This window comes from Acomys russatus, chromosome 14, assembly GCF_903995435.1.
Source record: "Acomys russatus chromosome 14, mAcoRus1.1, whole genome shotgun sequence".
Classification (NCBI taxonomy): domain Eukaryota; kingdom Metazoa; phylum Chordata; class Mammalia; order Rodentia; family Muridae; genus Acomys; species Acomys russatus.
In genome coordinates this window covers 51890914-51907208 of record NC_067150.1, presented here as the reverse complement: position 1 = coordinate 51907208, position 16295 = coordinate 51890914, and the positions used below count along the sequence as shown (strand labels likewise).

The 16295-nt window shown below is 44.3% G+C and overlaps 1 protein-coding gene across 4 annotated transcripts in view; it reads left to right on the top strand.

The window, feature by feature from the left end:
- The window catches only part of Lrrc49 (leucine rich repeat containing 49), a 97507-nt gene that overhangs the window by 9990 nt on the left and 71222 nt on the right, over positions 1–16295 (top strand). For 3 of the 4 annotated variants that reach the window (XM_051156572.1, XM_051156570.1, XM_051156571.1), the window contains 3 exons: positions 937–1140; positions 6196–6262; positions 7675–7818. In XM_051156572.1, the coding sequence (XP_051012529.1) occupies positions 937–1140; positions 6196–6262; positions 7675–7818 (415 nt within the window). Of the gene's footprint in view, positions 1–936; positions 1141–6195; positions 6263–7674; positions 7819–8113; positions 8186–16295 lie in introns of those variants that run through there. The other variant, XM_051156573.1, reaches the window with a different exon arrangement.

Below are 16295 nucleotides of genomic sequence, written 5' to 3'. Positions count from 1 at the left end.
CTTACTCACTTCACCGAAGGGGCTCACTGCTGTATACAACTGGACATGCTGAGACTCATGTCTTCATCGGTCTCGGAGAAGCACGCACGCACTGCCGAGTTAAAGCTAGCGCTGGACACTCAAACCCAGTGTCCAGCCTCCTGCAGAGAGGCTCAGTAAGGGCCTTGCAATCAAGCAGTCTCCTGTTGTAGATGGCAGGGTTTCTTCCCACGCTCACGCACATTTTTGAGTCAGTGACTATAAAAGAAGCCCTTTAGTATGGCTCTTCTCCCACGACAACAGTGACTGATATCAAAGGCATTTCCCCCCTCTTTTTGTGATGTGGTTTGACCATCTAAACCTTTCACACAGAAGACAATTATATTTGAAAGGTTTTGATGTTAATGTCACATGAAATAACTGATCCTAGAGACATTTTTAAGATACCATGAGAGTTTACACTTAACTTTAGTAATTACCCTTGTTAGTGTCCACCTTTGGTATGCAATTGACCATTAAGTTGAGGTTTCATCCCTGAGGGCAAGAAGTGGTCCATATTACCCTTTTCTTTTAAAAATATTGATTTTGTATGTATACATGAGTCCCTCAGTGTCTGTCTGTACCACATATGTGCCTGAGCCCGTAAAGGTCAGCAAAGGATGCTGGGTCCCTGGAATTGTGGTTACAGGCGATTGAGAGCTGAGTTGTGATGTGCAAGGAACTGAAACTGGGTCTTCTGTAAGAGCAGTAAGTGCTCTTAACTGCTGATCCGTCTCTCTAGCCCCAACGTATCTTACCCTTCTCAAAGCCTGGATGCGTGCGCGCGCACACGCACATACACACACACACACATACACACACACACACATACACACACACACACACACTACTTGATAGTGTTTGACAGGAAGCAGGGTACTGACTCAGAATCTTACTCACTTTACATTTTTTTTCTAGACAAAAGTTGACCGTGTGTCCTATCATCGATGGGGAAGAGCACCTTCGTTTGTTGAACTTTCAGCACAATTTTATAACTCGGATTCAAAATATTTCTAATCTACAGAGGTTAATCTTCTTGGACTTATATGATAACCAAATTGAAGAAATTAGTGGGCTTTCTACTCTGAGATCCCTCCGTGTCCTTCTCTTAGGGAAAAACAGGTATTTGTAAAGCAAACTCTCTGTGTGTGGGCTGTGGGCATGTATTATGTATATTGGGGGGTATGCATATATGGTGTGTGTGTGTGCGCGCGTGCGTGCGCACTGTACATGTGTGTTCTTATGTGTGTGTGCACATATGTGTGTGTGTATAGGAACATATGCAGATAAGCACATGTTTGTGTGATGCTCACAGTGCCTATAGAGGATAGAGGAGCACCTTTAGTGTCCTGCTCTGTCACTTCTCCCATTTTCTCTTGAATCAGGGCTCTCACTGAACCTAGAGCTTGCCTTTTGGGTATGAGGGGGCACTAGACTGGCCGGCCAGTGAGCCCCCAGAATATAGTCCTATTTCTATCTCTGCAGTGCTGTGATTGGTGGACACTGCTACAACCCAGATTTTATGTGGGTATTGGTGATGTGGATTCAGTTCTTTGTGCTTGTAGAGGCAACACTCCTAGCTGCTAAGCTCTCACGTGGCTCTCGCCTGTCACCTAATAGCATCTGCATAGTGTCCAGGGGTAGGCCACAGCAGAGTACTTCTGTGGGCATTGTTAGAGGAAAGCCCAGGGGAAGCCAGTGGTAGCACCTGGCCCAGCATACATGAGAGCCTGGCTTGAGTTCGAGCACTGGAAAAGTCCATCCTGATCTGTTCTGTGGGATTCAGTTTAGCCGTCTTGTTGGCATTACTCCAGTGCCACACCTGAACTAGAAGTGAAAGGAATACTCCATCTTTGACTTTATGATTTCTTAGGATATGTTTTAAGCATGTGTGCTCACTTGAGGCTTGAATGGTCACTTGCTCGTGTTTGGTGAAGGGGATATTTGCTACTTTGTGATTGTAAAATCATTGGCTGGTTCTTTTTTTCAGAGAGTAGTTTCTGTATGTTTTTATTTAAAGCTTTGTTTGTTTTTGACTTTATGTATATGTGTATATGTTTATTGAGTATATGTTTCTGCACCCCTGTGTCCTTGGTGCCTCTGAAGGTAGCAGATCCTCTGGATCTGGAGTTGTCGGCCACTGTGAGTTGTCTGATGTGGGTATCAGTGACCACACCAAACCAAACTCTGCAAAAGCTGCAAGTGCTCTTAACAGCGGAGCCATCCCTCCAACCATCAGTGTCACTAGTTGGTGATAGATCTTGTATCACATGTTACTGTCGCATCTTGTCGGTGTACTGCCCCGGTTCCTTTTCTATAGCTTTGTCAGGTAGTAGCTACACAATTGCTGACTCATGGCTTTGAGATTACTCATGATTTTTCATCCAGTTTTTCCGAATAGTTTTTAATAGCATAGAAGGATTAGCAGACTCTTTGCTTTTGCCCTTTACAAGATTTACGGCTGACACTCCAATAATGAAAAACAATTCATAAGAGAAGATTCCAACAGATTTATATAACTTTTGTGACATGGTGGTCTTCAGATAAGAAGGCCTGAAAAAAGAGGTTAAAGTTACATTTGTCTTCATAGGTTTGTTGGCTAGTGGGCAACCTTAGAGGATATGATTGGACAGAGGATTCTGGTCTGTGGTGGGAAGCTGATGACTCAGCAAGGCCCACTCATGCATGGTCTTTGTTGACACCCTTTTTAAAACTCTATTTTATTTGGGGTATTGAGTCCTCTACCTCCTTTCCACAACCCCTTAACCCTGGGTAAGAGAAAGAAGGTTAGCAGGGAGACAGGGCACAGACCCCTTTACTTCTTCTGTCCATTTAGGGTCCGTGGGTTCTTTTGTGGCAATACCAATCTCCATTGACAGCAAACACAGAGATCAGTCTCTTCTGAGCCACTGCACTGAAATGTTTCTCTTCATGTATCTCCAGGCTGCTTCACTGTCTGTCTCTGGTCTCTCCAAACAGCTACACAGCATATGGCATCACTGCATGCCACGCTTTCTCTCTCTGGGCTCTCCTATTTAGCTCCCTCAGAGTCCTAGACTACATCCCTCTCCATGCCACAGGAGGCAGGCCATTTCCAACTGGCAAAGATCATGCCCCACAAGAGGCAATCATCAACTGTGGACAAACTAAAGCCCAAACTAAAATCTCACACTTGGGATTAAAACAAAAACATATTTATATAACATAACTGAGTTTACAAAGAAATCAGAACTTTTGTTATAGTTCTTCCTGGTCTGTTCATTCCTGTTGCTTTCTGTTTACAGGCAGGATTCTGCACTGAGGGTCTTATGATGCGTTCCCAGGGGATGTAGGTCAGAGAGTCTCTTTATGGCCTTAGGGTAAGATGGTGGGAGGAGGTCAGTGTGACCTTCCTGCCTCTCCAGTTGTCTTGCTTTACTTCAGCCCAAATTATGTAGTAGCCGAAGTGCTGTGTTTGGAGATGTTATGTTGTTACCTCTGTATTCTCAAGGTCGTGTCCCAAAATTTTAGAGTCATATTTTCCCTGATGTTTCTCTGGAGTTTTTATCAGTGTAGTTTATTAGTTCAAATGTTGTGTTAAGAATTCTACTAAAAAATAAATTACAGAGCTTGAGAGGCTGGAGAGATGGCTCAGTGGTTGAGTATATACTGTCCTGGCAGAGGACCTCAGTTCATTTCCCAGCACCCACAACAGGCCTGCTCTCAACTTAACTCCAGCTCTAGGGGACCTGGCCTTCTCCTCTGGCCTTCATGAACACTGTACTCACTTGCTCTCCACACATGTAAACATATAATTAAACAGAAAAAGAAAAGTTCCACATAGGTCAAGATAATTTGAGAAGTTATAGAACCATGGAATATTAATATTTGAAGTGACCTCAGAAATAAGTCCTTTCATTTTAGAGATGTGGGAGCGGAGTAGTTGAAAGGATCTGCCATAGTCAGCTGTGTATAACTACAACCACACAGCAGGAGGATGTTTCCTGGCATCTCACTGGGCAAAGTGAGGTGGGAAGCCAAGCTGACTGCCAGCTTTAAGACTTTCCTTTCCAGGTTTCCATGCTGCTCCCCACAGACATGGCTCCTTTCTGCTTCTCTGAGCTATTAGTGTCTAGAGCTCACATTTAGTCTTTAGTATCACTGCCTGAAAGTCTCCCTTTTCTTTTTAAAATGTATTTATTTATTTTTATTTTATGTGCATTGGTGTTTTGCCTGCATGTATGTCTGTGCGAGGGTGTCAGATCTTGGAGTTAACAGACAGTTGTAAGCTGCCATGTGGTGCTGGGAATTGAACCTGGGTCCTCTGGAATATCAGTCAGTGCAGTTAACTGCTAAGTCATCTCTCCAGTCCCGAAAGTCTCCCTTTTCATCCTTACATCAAGCTGTTTTCTAGAGATATCTAGGATCTTATCTCTCATTTCAAAGAATATTCAGATGCTGGCTTGGATTGCATTCATCTAAAATCATCTCTCTGTTCTTTGCTGCCTGCCTCTACTTTTCAGTTTCTCATAAACAATTTGTTTATCTTGAATTAGAAGACAGCATTGTTTCGGCTTTATTGAAGTTCGTGGGGTTTCCTACTCTGAGACACCGAATGCTCTTGGCTATGTCCTTATTTTGCGGCGATAGAAACAAACTAACCCAGACGCCTCCTATTCTCTTCCTCCTCCTTGGTCTTCGCTTGCTTGCTCTGGACAGCTAAGGAGATGCTGTTGAACAGTTGTTGCTCTGCTCGGGCCTGTGAATCAAAGGGAAACGTGTCACAAGGAAACTTGATGTACTTTCCAACATCCGGTGTGCCTCAAGTCTCCATAACCTATACCTCTGATTCTGAAAACAGCTGCTAGTGCTTGAGGCCAGACATCTTCTGACAAAAGGCCTATGTAGAGCTCTGGTGAGTTCTGGAGAGCTCTGGTGAGCAGAAGGGACCTGCCTTGAGCATCTCCAGCTCTGTGTTGTACATGGCCTTCTGCTGCCCCCTGTTGGTAAAAACAGATTTCTCCAGCTTCTTTTGAACATTGGTAGGGCAGTGGAAGCAGAGCATATGAGCTTCGAAGTTCAGATAGCCAGTGGAGCTTCTTCAGTGCCATTGCCTTTATGTACTTTTAGCCCTCAGGTGTCAGGTTCAATGTCATTTACATGATTTCCCGAGAATTTTCTGTCCCACTTTGCTCTGATGACTGCATATGAGTCCATTGAGATCCCAGATCAGAGAGCTCTGATTACTCTGCACTTGGCTTCCATTGGGCCTTGAGCAGAGTGCCCTGGGTGAAGACAATTTCTCTTGTCCCTGGAGAGTAAGGTTGCCACACATGCATGAGGACCTAGTTCAGATTTCCATTAAAAAATTCCAGGCATGGTCATGTACACTTGTAACTGCAGTGATGGGAAGTGGAGGCAGGCAGAGTGTAGGGACTTGCTGGCCAGGCAGTGTACTCAAAGGTGAGCTTTGGGTTTGGAGAAGCATCCTGCCTCAAAATGAAAAACAAAGACATGATGGCTTGACTTCTGGAGCGTTGAGGAAGTGGACATTACTCTTTGAGACAATAAATAATGACAACAGGAGTAAGTAACCCTTGGGGTAAGGGTGAGCGTTTCACATGCCCTTCTCCCTACCGAGTATTGACAGTGTGAATGTGTGGATCTATAGGGACAAAGGAAAGAAGAAGAACCTTCACGTGCTGTGGGCAGGAGACGCAGCCATAGAGCAGCAGTGAGAAGAACGTGGATAGACCTAACCACCACACTGGGAGTTTTAACTTTAGCAATGAAATTACATTTCTTTTGTTTTATGTTTTTTTGTTTTTTAAAAGCATCATTCTACTCTGTTGCCCTGGGCTGGCTCTGAATTCCAGAACATCTGGACTCAAGTGACCCTTTGGCTTTAGTCTATCAAGTAGTTGGGACTCCAGGCAGGCGCCACTGTGCCTGGTACCGCCCCCTCCCCAGCGCACGCTTTGACCTAAGGCTAGACGTAGAATTGCTTTTCTCTAAACTAAGACATTTGTGCCTCTTTCCCTAGTGGCACGCATCTGTTACTACTCTGCAGTATGCAGTAGGAGAGCAAGAATTTAAATATTAAAAATGAGTATACCTTCTTACCTCAGCAGGCTTTGATATACTCACAGATGTGAAACATCTGCATTTCCATTCAATTCTGCTTATTCTGGTTTTCAGAATCAAGAAAATCTCAAATCTGGAGAATCTAAAAAATTTAGATGTCTTGGACCTTCATGGAAATCAGGTATTGTGCAGCTCTTCCCCTCCCCCACCTTTGCAACCTCCTCTCCCTCCCTTCTCCTTTGAAAGTCTCCAGCACATTTCATGTTATAAATGTTTCAAGAGTCCTGCTAACATTCGACTGTAAGAGTTACTTTACAGATTCATTGACCGTCTAAGGCCTTCAGTATAGTGGTGCAGCTTTTCCTGGTTTCTTAGAAGTAATCCACAGAGGATACTCTGGGGATCTGCCTCGTTATGACAATTTATACTCAGGCAAAACTCTCAAGAGCTCTGGTCTTCCTGACTCCCATCTGCCTCAGTGTTTCTCCTTCGTCCTGCCCCTTGCTTCTTCACCAGAGGTCACCTCTGTCCTGGATTTTGTGACCATCATACTTTTGAGGGTTTTAAAGTTGATTTCCTTGCATTCCAGTAGGAAATTGTTATTTTATCTTGTAGCATATTAGTCAGGGGTCTCCACAGGAACAGAACTGATACTGAGTATATGTGCTGGCTAGTTTTATGTCAACTGGACACAGCTAGAGTTATTTGAAAGGAAAGAATCCTCAGTTGAGAGGGCATTGGATCCTCAGGAGCTGGAGTTACAGCAGTTGTGAGCCTCCATGTGGGTACCAGGAACTGGATTCTGGTCCTCGGCAGCATCAGCAAACTCTCTCAATCCTGAGGGTCCCTCCAGTCCCTGAAAAGGATCCCCTTAGTGAAAAGTGTTGTATGAGCGGTTCTTAGGGATGGCCTGTGAAGAGGTTGATTAGAATCCCTCCCACCTCCTGTGTCCGAGCCACTCATCCTGTTGTACTGTTTTTGGCTGAGCAATAACAATGGGGTTTACAATCATACTGTGCTCTCTCACTCCAGGATGAGAACCAGGGTTCCTCTGCTGTGGCCCTGGGCTTATGTGCCTGAGGCTTCCACAACCCAAGCCCTTTTGTTCTACAGGCCAGGGCTACCATTGCACCCTAGCTGAGCACTGTCTGTTACTGAGCCCATCTTCTCCTCTCTTGATCTTTCCATTCAGACTCTTCACTGCTCTCAGGGTCCTGGCAGTCCCATGTCAATCCCGTCCTTCACTTGTGCCCTGAGAGGCTCGATCTTGATCTACCTTGTCAAAGAATTGTGAGCCTGTGGCTTGGAGCCAGAGTCAGTGTCTGTATCAGGTAGTGTGTAGATGTAGGACCTGCCAGCTTAGAGCTTGTCCAAAGGAATTCACTATTGGAGGAAATTTACCTGATATGTTTATTATGGTCAAGTTATCAGCTAGGAGCCTTAGCTAATGACACTTAAATGGACTTTAAATGTCTCCATATAAACTTGCATTAAATCTGGTGACTTGAGTATTTTATTTTTGGAGTTTTATAATGTGTATATACTAATCATGCTTCTCTCCACCCCACCCTTTTTTTTTTTTTTTTTTAACAGATTACCAAAATCGAAAATGTTAATCATTTGTGTGATTTGAGAGTTTTAAACCTTGCCAGGAACCTCTTGAGTCATGTTGACAATCTCAACGGTCTGGATTCACTAACTGAACTTAACCTTCGACACAATCAGATCACCTTTGTGGTGAGTACCACAGTGCTTCTCTTCGAAGGGATAGATGTAAACGTTCAGTATCCTGTGTGCAATGTTGGAGTCTGAAGTTAGGACAGAGTACAGTGTGCTCTCCGGAATGCAGATGTGGGGGACAGATGGTGTCTAGCTGCCAAGCTTCTTCGGCAGATCGGTTTCACTTTCCCTTTTCCCAGAAGCTCTCAGGCAGCTAGCACTTCTGAAAGGGGGGGATACTTTCAGAGCCCTTCCCAAGACATGGATCTGTCGCACACTTTCTGAGCTGTGGTAGCTCCTCCCCAGGTTGGATGGAACGGTGGCGTTGTCAAGCCCTCCCCAGGTTGGAAAGAACCGCAGAGTGGGCTTTCCAGATTGGATTACGTTGCTGTGTTGCTAAGTTAGGACAGGCTGCTCGGCCTCGGGACCCTGGGGCTGGGAAGTATCCCAAAAGTGCTTAATTGACCTGCATGCATGTTCCTGCATGGAGATTGTCTTCCCCTTGGAAAACGCATCCTGCTCATCCAGGAACTCACTGACCGCTGAGTGTTGTCTCTGCTCACAACTGCAGCAGCCGCGACAGCAGCTTGTGGAAGGGAGATTGTACCCCTTTATGAAACTTAAAAAGATGCCAGAACCATGCATATATCCTTCATAATGATAAGTGTGGTGCATGCAGTTGAATGGACATGCACTGTCGATACAGGTGGAGTTCAGCTTTTAAGTTCAAGTCAATCAAGGATCCGCTATTTCCTTGAACGTGCTTTTGGAGGCCGGGTCTTCCTGTGTAGCTCTGGCTGGCATGGAGCTCACATGGATCTACCTGCCTGTGCCTGCCAAGTGCTGGGATTAAAGGTGTGTGAGCTACCATGCCTGTCACACAAACTTTACTTTTAAAATCCAAGACTTTAAAATCTGAGGTTACATATTTTTTTTCTTCATCTTTTTCTTATCCTTAGTGTCAGTTAGCATACTTATTCTTTGAGACTTGGGGTGAGACGCTGTCACCCCCAAGTGCTCAAGCCTCCACCTCCCAGGTGCTGAGATTACAGGTGTGCTCTACCATACCTGGCTGCCCCCAGCTCCCATTTAATGGCTAGTGATCCTAAGATCTATTTTTTTGTTAATTTTCAATGTGGGTACAGATGCCTGAGGAGGCCAGAGGCTTCGCTTCTCAGAAGGAGGAGTTACAGGTGGTTGTGAGCAGTCTGGCATGGGTGCTGGGAACTGAACCCTGGGCCTCTGAAAGTACCTGCTCTTAACCACTCAGCCACCTCCAGCTCCGACTGGTAATCTTTAGGCAAATGCTCTGCCACTGAAAGACGCACAGCCCTTCGACTGGTAGCTTTAAATGAAAGCTCACATTGCATGGTGGCTTGGTGTTTGAGCCCTTCTTTAATTGTAAATGGAAGTAGATCTCCTACCCGCCCCCTCCCCCGCCGCCCCCAGACATTCCCTTAGGATGAGTGGAAGGGAAACTGCTGGCTTACTTGGTTATTGCTGAAATAACGATTTTACTTTGTAGGGTGGAAAGACTTTGTTTTCTTGTATTGTGGTCATTACTAACCATCTTCCTAGAGGAAGCACCTTGCTCATCCCACCCTACAGTAGTACATGCTGTTGAAAGAACAGGTCTGAGCACCTGCTGAGGTGCCGCTTTTAGGCAGCTGCCCTGGATGCCTATGTTTCCCTACACGAGCGGCCAGGAGTTGCTGTTGAGCAGACAGATGTTAATTACACACCCACCTGGTGTGCGTCCTCAGGCAGTGCAGGCCTGATCTTTGCATGTCCAGACTGAGGGTGACTGCCATGGCCTCCCATCAGAGTGAATTGAGTCCAATGTAGCATCGCTCTTGTGGTCCTCAGTTGCAGTCCCTCTGCTCAGGGTATTCTCTTAGGAAGATCTGTCAGCTTTCTGAAATTCACACAAAATGTCCATCCGTCTCTGACAACTCTCCTGCTTTCTTGATTTCTGAGAATTTACTCAAGTTAGTGTGTTTCTATTGAACTCTGGGAAGGAAACATATTACCTACTTCATCCTGCCCTGCATTCAGTGTCAAGACTCATGTTTGTTTGCCAGTCTTTTCTTGGAAATTGGGTCAGCGTCAAGCTAAATATCTTTTTAGTTTCCATGATGTTGTTCCTTTTACAAATTAAGGCTTGGGAGTGGGGCTCAGGCATGTCCTCTCAACTGCTGGGAGGCTGAAGAAGCAGGAGTTTTTCTGTGAGTTGAAGTACAGCATGGCTCCGTGGTGCGTTCAGGTCAGCGTGAGCCAGAGTGATCCTTGATAGGAGCCATGCAGCGGTGAAGTGAGCTAATTCAAGTCAAGTTAAAGTCTCTAAATGCAGGTTGATTGGGAGCAACTCTAGGTGAGCTCACTGGTCCCAAAGATGGGGCCAGAGAAGTTGCCACGCAGAAGGAGACAGCAAAGTGCTTGCGCAGAGAGAGAGAGAGAGAGAGAGAGAGAGAGAGAGAGAGAGAGAAGAAGAAGAAGAAGAAGAAGAAGAAGAAGAAGAGGAAGAGGAGGAGGAGGAGGAGGAGGAGGAGGAGGAAGAGGAGGAGGAGGAAGAGAAAGAGGAAGAGAAACCAAAATGTCTAGATCTCTTTTTTTCCTCTTAGATTTATTTATTCATTATTATGCATACAGGGCTCTGCCTGTGTGTGCACCAGCAGGCCAGAAGAGGGCGTCAGATCACGTTATAGATGGTTATGAGCCACTATGTGGTTGTTGGGAATTGAACTCGGGACCTCCAGAAGAGCAGTTAGTGTGCCTAACCTCTGAGCCATTTCTCCAGCCCCCAGAATGTCTAGATCTTATAGTGAAGAGCTTCTGGGAGAGGGGAAGCCCTGCCCTTGGACTAGGGAATTCAGGGTAGAGAACACGCCATGCCAGCCACGCCCTGTAGCAGGTAGGGACAGAGGGATGCTGGGAGAACCTGGAGGTCAGGTCTACCTTGGTTCAAATGGCACTTCAACTGCTGTCCCAGGTCTGAAGCCCAGCAGTTTGTATTTCACTAAAGTTTATATTGAGACTTTGTCTCCAGTGTGGAAGGCACAGGAAGCCGGGAGTGAGTAGGGAAATGGAATCAATATCTTTATAGGAGAGGCTTGGGGGCACCTGTTGCTCCTCTGTCATCTGACGACATATAGAAGGTGCCATCAAGTGAAGGCCCCTCACTAGACACTGAGTTCCATGGTTCTGTGTTCCACTGAATTAGAAGAACCTGTAGCACAAGGCTGAATCGAAAGTGCAAGTGGATTCTTGGATTACTCCCAATTTTAAAGAAAATGTATCACCGGCTGCATTCATTAGCTGGCTGTTGGGGCTTGGTCTGGTGCTATGTATTCTAATGCTAACTACTGACTCCCAAGATCTGGTTGTCACTCATACTAGTGCGTTCTCACTCACACCAAATGATGTTGTGTACTTGACTTTGTGTGACATTGCTCTCCAATATTCTCTGACTGGTTAAATAAAGTAATTGACAGCCTATAGCTGGGCAAAGAGAAGCAGGCAGAATTAAGTTCCTGGGCTGGGAGTCAGAGACCCCCTCCTCCCCCATGGGAAGGAGAAGGAGGAGGAAGAGGAGCAGATGAAGGAGCTCTTGACTAGACAGGATGGACTAGGAGCATGGGGCTAAGAGAAGTTTTCCCTGAAGACAGGTTGATGGAGCAGGAGCCACCCAGGAGTCATCAGATTGTCAAGTGACAGACATTAATGTGTGTTTTAAGCATAGTAGGATCAGAATAGCTCTGAACCTGCCCAGCATAGTGCTTATAGCTTAATAATAAACCATAGTCTCTCTGTCAATTGTTGGGGAACTAGCTGGTTAAAGAAAACTGCTGCTTTATTAATCTCCTGCATACATTAATGTTATTAATCATTTTACGGCTGGTATTTATTGATCTGAAGAAATTTTGTGTGGTACAGTGCCCATCTGTGTGCATGCAGAGCAGAACAGGACTTGGAGCATCTTGCACTCAGCACCCAATCTGTATTACCTTGATGGAGAGATCAATGTGCACAAGCCATGCCAGCATTTTATGCTGGGGCTGGGGATGCAGGCTCTGGTCCTCATGCTCACAGCACAAGCACTCAGCAGGTCTCCACCCCAAGAAGTTGTCTTCTATTTTTAATTTGCTTTGAGTTTATATTATGAATGATAATTGAATTTTATTGAAATATTTTCTGTAACTTTTACATAAGTCATATTAGATTTCATTCTTTATCTATGGAGCATGCAAATTAATTTTCAAGATCCTTAGGTCATTCTAGCATCTTGCTCTCATATTGTAGCTGTAGTTTGTACACAGTTCTGCAGGTTTTGCGGAGATTGTTGTAATACTTAGGCTACGCTATGTGACATGACCCACAACTCCTTTTTCTCTTACTTTTCTGGTACTGATGCTGTGATGCTCTGCTTGCCCCAAGGGCATTGCAGAGGACCTCTCACTTGCTCATCCTGTGATTTCCCACCTTGCTTCCCCACATAGAAATCTGCAACTGTGAGTAAAGACAATGCCCTCCTTAGACATTTAGTGGAAGTTAATTGGAACATTGGCTGGGTGACTTTGACTGAGTGGTCTTGGCTGTTTGATAGTTTCTTTTACTCTAAGACACTGGTCTTAGTTGTTTGCATTTTGTTCACTTTGTATTCCTGCTCCTTTATCACTTCTAATGCTTATTTATGCTTTCTCTTTTCTTAATTAGCTGAATCTATTTGTAGTCTTTAAAGAACATAATTTTGTTGATTTTTATTCTCATCTTTCTTGTTCCCTGTTGTTGTTGATGTTGTTGTGTGTGTGCTGGACATTTGATATTTTAGCTTTTATTATTTTTATTATTTCAACATTTATAGAAATAACTTGGTTTTTTGACTACAGATTTTAATTTTTTTGTTTCTTTGTGTTTTTTGTTTTTGTTTGTTTTGTTTTGTTTTGTTTTGTTGGATTTTTGAGACAGGGTCTCTGTCTTAGCCTTGGCTATCTTGGACTTGCTTTGTAGACCAGGCTGGCCTCAAACTCATAGCAATCTGCCTGCCTCTGCCTCCCGAATGCTCGGATTATAGAGGTGTGCAACCATGCCCTGCTCAGATCTTAAATTTTATAAAGTCTTTGTCATCATTGTTAGCAGGAGGGGCAGGGTCTTCGGAAACAAGGTCCTGCTGTCTTTCTCAGACCAGCCTAGAACCCGCAGTCCTCATGCCTGCAGGCCTCGGCCAAGGCCTGACAGTCTATTGTTGAAGAATGACCTTGTACGGAGCTCTGTGCAGGAAGAGTTCTGCACTAAGCAGCAGGGTTGTTTCAAAGTGTGTGATGACTTTCATATTTGTTGGAGTAAAACTAAATTCCAAGGGGAGGTGGCTCAGTGCAAGCCAATAGACCTGAGTTAAGGCTTTGGAGTCTACACATGCATGCGTGCAATCACTCACACACAAGAACATGCATGCACACACACACACACACTTATATACGTATGCATGCACGAGCACATGCATGTGTGTACCATACATCTTTTAAATTAAAAAATGAAATCTAGTCTTTCTCCCCCAGTACTAGGGATGAACCTATGGAGTCCTGCGTATTAGGCAAGTGCTCCATCTCTAGCCCCTTGAATTTTTCTTATCATTATTATTTAAAGTATTTTCTAAGCTCTATGTTTTGAACTGCATGTGGTTTGGGAATATGTGTGTGTGTGTGTGTGTGTGTGTGTGTGTGTGTGTGTGTGTGTGTGTGTATTTTAGTGTGGAGGTGGGGGTGGGCATGTAGAAGCCAGAGGAGGACATCGTGTGTCTTTCTCTGTCATTTTCCATCCTGAGATTTGATTTTTTTTTTTTTTTTTCTGAGACAGGGTTTCTCTGTGTAGCCTTGGCTATCCTGGACTCACTTTGTAGACCAGGCTGGCCTCAAATTCACAGTGATCCGCCTGCTTCTGTCTCCCGAGTGCTGGGATTAAAGGCGTGTGCCACCATGCCTGGCCCCATCCTGGGTTCTGAGATAGGATCTCTTAGTGAACTTGAAGCTCACTCTTCAGGCTAGGCAGACTGGACAGAGAACTTCTAGGGTCTGTTTGTCTCTGTGTCACAGTGCTGGGTTACTGGTGTGCACTGCATGTCTGACTTCCACATTGGTGCTGGAGATTTTAGCTCAGGCCCTCTTGCTTTTACAGAAAGTAGATTATCACTGAAACCCATCCCTAGTCCTTGGAGTATAGTTTTAATTTTTGAAATATATTATTTCCTTATTTATTTTATCATTGCTGTCTTTTCTAATTTACTTGCTTTGTGGTCAATGAATATGGATTGGTTCTTTAAAGTTTGTCATATTGCTTAGCATGTCATCAATATTTGTCTAGCGCATGGTCAATATTTTAAAATTATGTTCTAGAAAATATAACTTTGTTGAGATGTAACAAGAATAAATTAATAATAAAAAATTAAAAAACAAACAAACAAACAAAAAGAAAATATAACTTTGAAGCTGATATTTCTTCCTGGCAAATTGTTCCTTTCATCATTATGTGTTAGCGCTCTTGATTAGTTACAACTTTACTGAGAAATATTGTGGGAGCAGGTCTTTAACCCAAATACACACAGTAATCACAAGGAGCATTATGGCCTGCAGTCTCCAAACAAACCCGGAGTCTCCGACTTAAGGGGCTGGGCATTCTTTATGAATCCTTGACAGCAGTGCTAAGGGCTCAGTATTCCTGCTGTGATGCCCTCCCCAAAGCACATGAGCAGAGTCTAAAGATCAGGACCCTTTAGGCAAGTCCACACTGAGAGACTGTCTCCAAAGTGACAGGTCGGACTGGAGAAGTGAGAACCTAAGTTTAGTGTTGGTGGAATAGATGGGGTTTTCAGGAGATGACCACACTTTCATCTACTCTGATAATTAAACATCAAATATAGCAAGAGGATTGCAGCCGTGTGTTCATTGAGCTGTTCTGTCACTGAGCTAGGCTTGGAGAGGCTGCCTGTGCCTGCCAAACGGTGCAGTGGAAAGCAGGAGAACCTCAGCAACCCCCAGAAATGGGTAAAAGAAGTTTCAAAGTAAGAAGCATGTCAATAGTCCATCCTTTGCTTTATTTATGCAGTGTTTCCATTCTTATTTTGTGGGGCTGATAGGAGAGTGGGGCTAGTGTCTCAGCATGGGTGTGGGGGTCAGGGAACAATTTGGCAAGACTCAGCTCTCTCCCAACGTCATAGCAGCCTTAGGGATCCATCAGGCCATCAGGCTTGGCAGCAAGCACCCCTACCCACTGAACTCTCCCCTGCTCTGCTTTACTTACTGGATGAGTTGTCACTGCTTGAGGCCATTCCTGTATACAGGAAGACCTCTATAGCGTCTGCATCCTCCACGCTCCCACAGTGCCAAGGACTTCCTTCCACACTTGATTGAGTCATAATCTAGACGCAATAAAAAATTTCATCTTAGCTATACAATTCAATGTGTTTTCATTTGGTTATAACTGCCAGCCAGATCAAGATGTCTGAAATATTTCTATTATTCCAGAAGTTCTCCTGTACCCCCTTTTCTGGATAGTCCTGGCCATACCCCAGAGATACTGTGATACCTGTCTCTGGATAATCTTGTCTACATTTGTACTTTATATAAAGTGTGTGCAGCCTCACACCATGTCACAGCAGAGATGCATGCCTGAAAATTTAGTCTTCGGTGGTTTTGTTGTTGCACTGACATCACAGACTGTATGTAAACCTGAGTGCTATGACCCGCACACACTAAGACTATACTCTGTGCGTAGTTGTTCGCTGCGTGGCCATTGTGTAGCACGTGAGCAGATAAACCAAGTCTTTCCTGAACTTGCTGTGTTTTGATAGGCACCAATTTGTGTTTATAGTAGGTTTTTTCTTTTCTTTAATTGCTGGGTTGGGCTCCACTGGAGAAAAGCCAGCGTAGCATTTGCTTGTTTGTTTTCCAACCTATTTTTGGGCTAGCACAAAGTTGCTATGGATAACCTTCTTATCTTTATTTATCTATTTATTTTAGTGGGCCTAAAGCCCTATTTTTCCTAGGTCGAAACAAAGGACTGTCATGTGAATGTTTGAATTCATCAGAAACTGCCTGAATTTATTGGAAATGCTAAATTTATCAGAAACAGTTGGCACTGAGCGTCTGTGTAATTCACTTTATAATTCTCATTGTTTTGGATTTGCATTTCCTTGATGAGTTAAAGGCACCGAATGTCTTTCAAGCATCTTGTTCATCATCTGTGATAAAGCATCACTCTAGACTATTGATGTTATAAGTTATCTGGCATCCTACATTCAGCCTTTGACAACCTCTCTCTCTCTCTCTCTCTCTCTCTCTCTCTCTCTCTCTCTGTGTGTGTGTGTGTGTCCTATGGCTATGTATCTGTCTCCTGCCTCTGTCTTTCTCTATTTGTCTATGTGTCTGTCTTCCTATCTGTCTTTCTATCCCAGTCTGCATGACTGTAGAGAGTCCATTTTCCATGGCTTTTCCTTTTTCCTT